General features: G+C 36.5%; 2 protein-coding genes across 2 annotated transcripts in view; both read left to right on the forward strand.

Moving 5' to 3' along the window:
* LOC147276625 (uncharacterized) overlaps positions 1-4,508 on the forward strand; it is a 9,615-nt gene extending 5,107 nt beyond the window's left edge. Inside the window, exons 2-3 of the mRNA XM_086252824.1 lie at positions 1,153-3,857; positions 4,141-4,508. Of these exons, the coding sequence (XP_086108950.1) occupies positions 1,175-3,857; positions 4,141-4,508 (3,051 nt within the window). The 5' untranslated portion in view covers positions 1,153-1,174. The remainder of the gene's footprint in view (positions 1-1,152; positions 3,858-4,140) is intronic.
* Positions 1-6,129, forward strand: part of LOC147276626 (uncharacterized) — a 10,110-nt gene extending 3,981 nt beyond the window's left edge. The window contains exon 6 of the mRNA XM_086252827.1: positions 5,689-6,129. The gene's annotated coding sequence lies outside the window, so the exon portion shown is untranslated. The remainder of the gene's footprint in view (positions 1-5,688) is intronic.
* The last annotated feature ends 750 nt before the right edge of the window (positions 6,130-6,879 follow it).

The raw sequence follows: 6,879 nt of genomic DNA on the forward strand, positions 1-6,879 counted from the left end.
GAAACAATTTTTTTTTTTTTTTTAATTTTAATTATTTTAAAATTTTTTTTTTTAAAATTTTTTTTTTTAAATTTTTTTTATTCAAAAAAAATTATTATTTTTTAAATTTAAGGAAAAGACGAAAATACCCATGCTATTTTGACAGAAAAACTAACTGAGGTACTATTTTGACACAAAATGAAAGTTGAGGTACTTTTTTGCAAGGTTTTAAATTGGGGTACTAAATTGATACAAAAATGAAAGTTGAGGTACTTTTTTGCAAGGTTTTAAAGTTGAGGTACTAAATTGAAACAACATATAAAGTTGAGGTACTAAATTGTAATTTGCTCTAACTTTTATGCCCTTGCCATGCCTAATCACCAGTACTTTTAGATGAGTAAGCACCTACGAAGTGTTTTTTCAGAAAACACTAACAAGTGCTTCTTTAACTCAAAAATTACTATTAGCTATTTTTATTGAATGCTATAAAAAACACTTCTGACTATCTGAAAGGTTTTTTAGACCTTCCTAAAACATTGTCAAACTTTACAAAAAAAGAAAAGAAAATAAGCATTATCAAACAGATCTTAATCGCTTCTATTGCATACCAAATCATAAATGAGTCCCTCACTAATTCAAATCTTCTTTCCCTTCCACTCCCTAGTTACTTGTTGGATTCATCAGTCTAAAAAGAATTTTAAAAAGACTTGGGGAGGCTAGCACTCCCTAGTTCTAAATATGAGTGCTTTCACCACTTCACCTTAATTTCTCATTAACTCATCATTCATCATTATTATACTGGCAACACTAACTCCCAACTTTATGACCCATTTGGTATCATGGTATGCATTTTCAAGGAAACATGTTGTTGGCAAGAAATAGTTTTATTCTTTTTTAATTGAGGTAAGGAAAGGTTCGGAGCAATTCTTGCCCATTATTATATTAAACATTTATCTGAAACTAAAAGGCATTTACCCTTTGTTGAAATGGCTCAACTTGTAAAGAATTCTACCATTAACGTTGGAAAGCTAAGTTGAAGACTGGAAGTCGTCTTCAGAAAAGCAACTTTAAGAAACTACTACTTGGAGTCTTGGACCTCATCCTAATATTTCTTGTCCTATAAATTCGTGTGACATGCTTGAGCTGAAATGGGACTTACCAGTTAGAACTTAGAACACATCAGATCCAATTCAAAATGGTGGTTTTGGTTGTGAGATGGGTCTTACTATATTCACTTTTTAATGCATTCATCTGTTGTTGGAGCTCCATGCATTTCAACCATAATGAGACAGATAGGCTCTCCCTATTAGCCATCAAAGCCCAAATCAAATATGACCCCTACCATGTCATGGACTCCTGGAATGACTCCATTCACTTCTGCCAGTGGTACGGCATCAACTGCAGTCGCCGGCATCACCAGAGGGTCACTGTGCTCGATCTACGACACCAAAAGTTGGTCGGGACCATATCCCCACACATAGGAAATCTAAGCTTCCTCAAGGAACTGCACCTCCACAACAACAGCTTCACTCATCAAATCCCACCACAAATTGGGCGTTTACGTAGATTGCAGGTATTACGTCTACACAATAACTCACTCAGTGGCCCTATTCCTCCCAATATATCCAATTGCTTCAACCTCATCACACTCAATGTTGGCCACAATTATGGGCTGGTGGGCAAAATTCCTTCCGAACTTGGCTCCTTGTCCAAGCTTCAAATATTTGTTGTCCAAACTAATAATTTAACAGGAGAGATCCCTCCTTCCTTGGGGAACCTTTCGTCTCTCCAAGTACTTGCTGCAATTTCTAATAACTTGGTGGGAAGCATCCCTAGCTCTCTAGGCCAATTTAAAAACTTAACATATTTCGGGTTGTTCTCCAACATGTTGTCTGGTACCGTCCCTCCTCCCATCTATAACTTCTCTGCTCTCGTCGTTTTTGGCATAGGACAAAACCAAATTCAAGGGAGTCTTCCCTCATACTTGGGAAACACTCTTCCTAATCTCCAATGCTTTGACATTTCCACGAACCAATTTATTGGATCCATTCCATCATCAATATCCAATGCCACAAGTCTACAGACATTTGCTGTTACAGACAATAAATTATCAGGACAAGTGCGGGATTTGCAAAAGCTTCATAATCTCAACTACTTCACCGTTGAAAATAATTGTCTTGGAAGCGGTAAATATGGTGACTTAAGTTTTATCTCAGACTTGCGCAATGCCACAGAGCTAATGTGGTTGATTTTTGGGAACAACAATTTTGGAGGGACCTTGCCGGCATCAATATCCACTATTCTCTCAACAAAGCTTGTGTTTCTTGGTTTTCAAGGAAACCAACTGCATGGAAGCATACCATATGGGATAGGGAATCTGACCAACTTACAAGCTTTGTCCATGGCGAAAAACCACTTCACAGGTAACATCCCGACTGACATTGGGAAGCTTCAAAGGCTTGAAAACTTGGACATTCAAGACAACCAATTATCAGGGAGCATTCCAACCTCTTTTGGAAATTTAACAAAGTTAACAAAGCTCTCATTGCAAGAAAATAATCTTGAGGGCACCATCCCTTCAAGCTTAGGGAAATGTCAGTGGCTGCTGCAACTGAATCTTTCTCGAAACAACCTCAATGGCACAATACCTCCCCAAGTTATTAGCCTTCCGTCGTCAACTTATTTGGACTTGTCTACAAACCACTTTACTGGCTTCCTTCCCGTGGAGGTTGGAAAGTTGAAGAGTCTAAGTCAATTGGACGTTTCTAAGAACATGTTATCTGGAGAACTTCCCAGTAGCCTTGGTAGTTGTTTGAGTTTAGAAGTCCTACACTTGCAAGACAACTTCTTCAAGGGGCCAATTCCTTCAAGTATGATCTCATTGAAAGGGATTCAAGATTTAGACCTGTCTCGCAACAATTTCTCAGGTGAAATTCCACAATTTTTGAAAGGCTTTGTTTTCTTGAAAAATCTAAACCTATCTTTCAATGATTTTTGGGGAGCCGTACCGATTGAAGGTGTTTTTAAAAATGCAAGTGCGACTTCAATTGCTGGAAACACCAAACTTTGTGGCGGTATAGTTGATCTCCAGCTGCCCAAGTGCAAGTCTAAAGAGTCCAATGGAGGCAGACTGTCTCCAAGGTTGAAATTAATAATCTCTTTAGTAACTGGGACTTTTGGAATAGCTATAGTCCTGTCTTTTCTATTTCTTTGTTTGTTAAGAAAAAAAAGAAAAGAAATAGCATTGAGCACTTTGGCTACCTCTTTTTTGCAAGTGTCATATAACACTCTACTAAAAGCTACTGATGGCTTCTCTTCAGCTAATTTGATTGGTATCGGTAGTTTTGGGTCTGTGTACAAAGGAGTTTTTGATGATGATGGAGCTCAACTTGTTGCTGTGAAGGTGTTTAACATGTTACACAAGGGAGCTTCTAAGAGCTTCATAGCCGAATGTGATGCGTTGAAAAATATCAGACATAGAAATCTTGTAAAGATTATAACTACATGTTCAAGTGTGGACTTTCGCGGAAATGATTTCAAAGCATTGGTTTATGAGTTCATGGACAACGGGAGCTTAGAGGAGTGGTTGCATCCATTTAGTACAAGAACAGAGGAGGATGGAGATGCACTCAAGAGTTTAAATCTTAATCAGAGGCTAGACATTGCCATTGATGTTGCATGTGCACTGGATTATCTTCATAATCATTGCGAGACACCAATAGTTCATTGTGATCTCAAGCCAAGCAATGTTCTTTTGGACAACGAATTGATTGGACATGTTTCTGACTTTGGATTAGCAAGATTTCTAACCAGTAGCATTTCTGCCAATCAAACAAGTTCCATTGGAATCAGAGGATCTGTTGGTTATGCTGCTCCAGGTATATATATTCTTCATTTTTCCCCTTTCTAGATCTCCTCATTTTACCCTTGGCTGGAAATTAAAGAACTTATTCATAATTTCATAATCTACATAAACAGTTTCTGTAGCAAAACATGAAAAAAAACAATTTGCATCTGCCACCATTTAGATGCTATAATTGGTTTTCTGATTCTCTTCATTTCTTTGTACACAAATCCTGTTGGATCTCATATAATTCAAGAGAGCTATTTTAATTATCTACAATTGTGGTGACAATATTTTTTTATGTTTGAGCTGTGCAGAGTATGGTATGGGAAGTCCTGTGTCAACATATGGAGATGTCTATAGCTTTGGCATTCTCTTGCTAGAGATGTTTACAGGCAAGAGACCCACTGACGACATGTTTAATGACGGTTTGAACCTTCATAATTTTGTGAAGCTGGCTTTGCTTGACAGAGTCACAGAAATTGCAGATTCAATACTTCTTCAAGTAGACACCAACAACACTCCCAATCAACGCAGCAACGCGAGAGCTCAGAAAATTAAGGAGTGCTTGAGTTTAATATTTAGAATTGGAATAGCATGTTCTGTTGAATCCCCAACAGACCGAAAGGATATTAGTGATGTTGCATCTGAATTACATTCTATTAGGGTCATTCTTATTGGATAGAAACGTACTTTTGCTACTTCTTCAGATTGGCTTTTGTTTCCAACTATATTTCCTATACTTGTATCTTTCAGGTTTTACTTCTATTCAAATCAATTTCTAGGTTTATTCTGTATCCTTGTATTCATCCAAATATGGTCATTTCGATAGGCACCTTGGACCAGTTTGGGCAAAAAAAATTTCGGATGAAGATTACTTTTCTTTTTTTTGCCTTACATATTGGGTGAATTCTCATTCAATTCTTAGCTCTTTCTAAGTGAATGGCAACTACTTCAACATTGTCTATAATAATCTTGGAAGCGGTAAATATGGTGACTTGAGTTTTCTCTTTAGTTTTGAGCAATGCCAGTATGCCACAGAGTTAACGTAGTTGTTTTTTTAGCTTCAACAATTTTGGAGTATTTGGTGTGTTTAGTTTGGCCTTGAGATATAGAAGTGCATCCTTTATGGAATATAGAAGTGTTAATGATCAGGATCACTTTTTTAACATCACATGTATGTATTTCCTCCCTCCCTCCCTGTATATATGAATGGATGGAATCCCTATTTTGCTGCTTTTGTGACTTTATCTTTCAGGTTAATGATGTAGTTTCAATTTGAGATTAAGGATACATTTAATATTTTGGCATTAGCACTGCAGTTTTTTAGCTAAATCCTTGGAGGGTAAATTCATAATTTCAGTTGTGGAATTATATGGTTGGTTAAAGTGTTCTCTAGGCATATTATTTATATCCTGATACTTCATTTGTGCTCAATGTGACTAATTTTAAAATTTGCACTGATTTGATTTTGATTGGTATATTTGATGCTTTCTGAAGCAAATGGCTCAGGTATATCTCTTATTAAATGAGATTTGTTTTTAGTTTTGTGCGATATCTAATTTCTAAGAACCCTACCAATGCATCTGGATTGTTCGTTCTGATTGGCCTGGATTGGTATACATATGCATCAAGTGATGCATCTAACTGAACACAAAAAACAAAGGTCCACTTTGAATGGCTCCAAAAATGCACTTGAAATTGTTGTAAGACCAAAATTAATAGCTATCCAAAAATATAGCTCCTCTGTTTCATCCTGGTTATGTGCTCAAATATACTATTACTGATCATTTTAGCCCTCATAGTTACTATTGCCGTGCTGGTTCAATTTCCTTCAGTTAGATTGTAAATTTATACCATTGCAGGGACAATACTGCTTGGAAATGTTGTATAATGCTCGGAGGACTTGAGAAAAATCTGGCTTAAATTAGGACACACTTTTTAAAAAACACTTCAGCAATCTTTCAAATAACTAAGTTTTAACAATAACAACAATTACAAATGCCATTAAAGCCTCAACAACAACGATTTCTGTAATTTCAAATTATGTTTTGTATGTGGCGAATCTTGGGGACTCCCGAGCAGTCCTCAGCCAGAGAGCATCTGAGAGCAGGAGGAATCTGGTGGTGGCAGAACGCTTGTCTACTAATCATAATGTGGGAGTTGACGAGGTCATGAAGGAGGTTGAAGCACTTCATCCTGATAATTCGCATATTATGGTGTATAGTTGATGAATATTCAGGTAAGTGTGATTCTTGTTATGAAGCTCTTCTTTGTTTGTTGCTACCTAAAGTATGATTTTATATATGGTGAATTACAATTTATGCAATTCACAGTCCTAGGAGTAGTGTACGTAAGATATGCGTTTAGATGGTTTTGCCTTGTATATGCTGCCATGTATATGTATGTATATGTTGATATTACATTTTACAATGATATCACAGTTATTTTAGTCTATCTTGATCAACACAAAAGCTCCTCAAAACGTAAATTTAAGTACGAAGTAGTTGGCTCCACCAGAGCACCTGTAGATATTTTCTCTCTCACCCCTCAGCAGATGAAGCAGTAGAAGATCCGCTTCACGTGTTTCCATCAACAAAAGAAAACCTTGAAATGGTTGATACCCTAGCATAGTTTAGTTTCAATAGTTGAAATTATTAAAAACCATGTCAGGAAGGTTAGTTGTTTCTGGATTTTATTGGGATATGTTAGATGGAGGAATTCAATCGCATAGGTATACAAGCACTTATGAATGCAGACTAGGCTGGGAATAAATTTCTGCAACCAAAGGTCTAATTTCTTTTCTCACTTTATGTATTTTGCCTGGCTCAAATCGACAGCATGGAAGTGCCAATTTTGTTTTCCAAATATTCTATTTACATAAGCCTATTGATTGCTCATTATGGTCTATTGATGGAATGCAAGTAAAGTATCTGATTGTAAAATTTTGGGTTTGATCGACAAGGGCTAGTTTATTCTGGGATTGCTGTAGTTGGATTCTAACAGTGACCATCCTTCACCTAATTGTATAGTAATATACAAACAAGAGTTTAATT

This window comes from Dryas octopetala, chromosome 8, assembly GCF_963921425.1.
Source record: "Dryas octopetala chromosome 8, drDryOcto1.1, whole genome shotgun sequence".
In the NCBI taxonomy this organism is placed as follows: Eukaryota; Viridiplantae; Streptophyta; class Magnoliopsida; order Rosales; family Rosaceae; genus Dryas; species Dryas octopetala.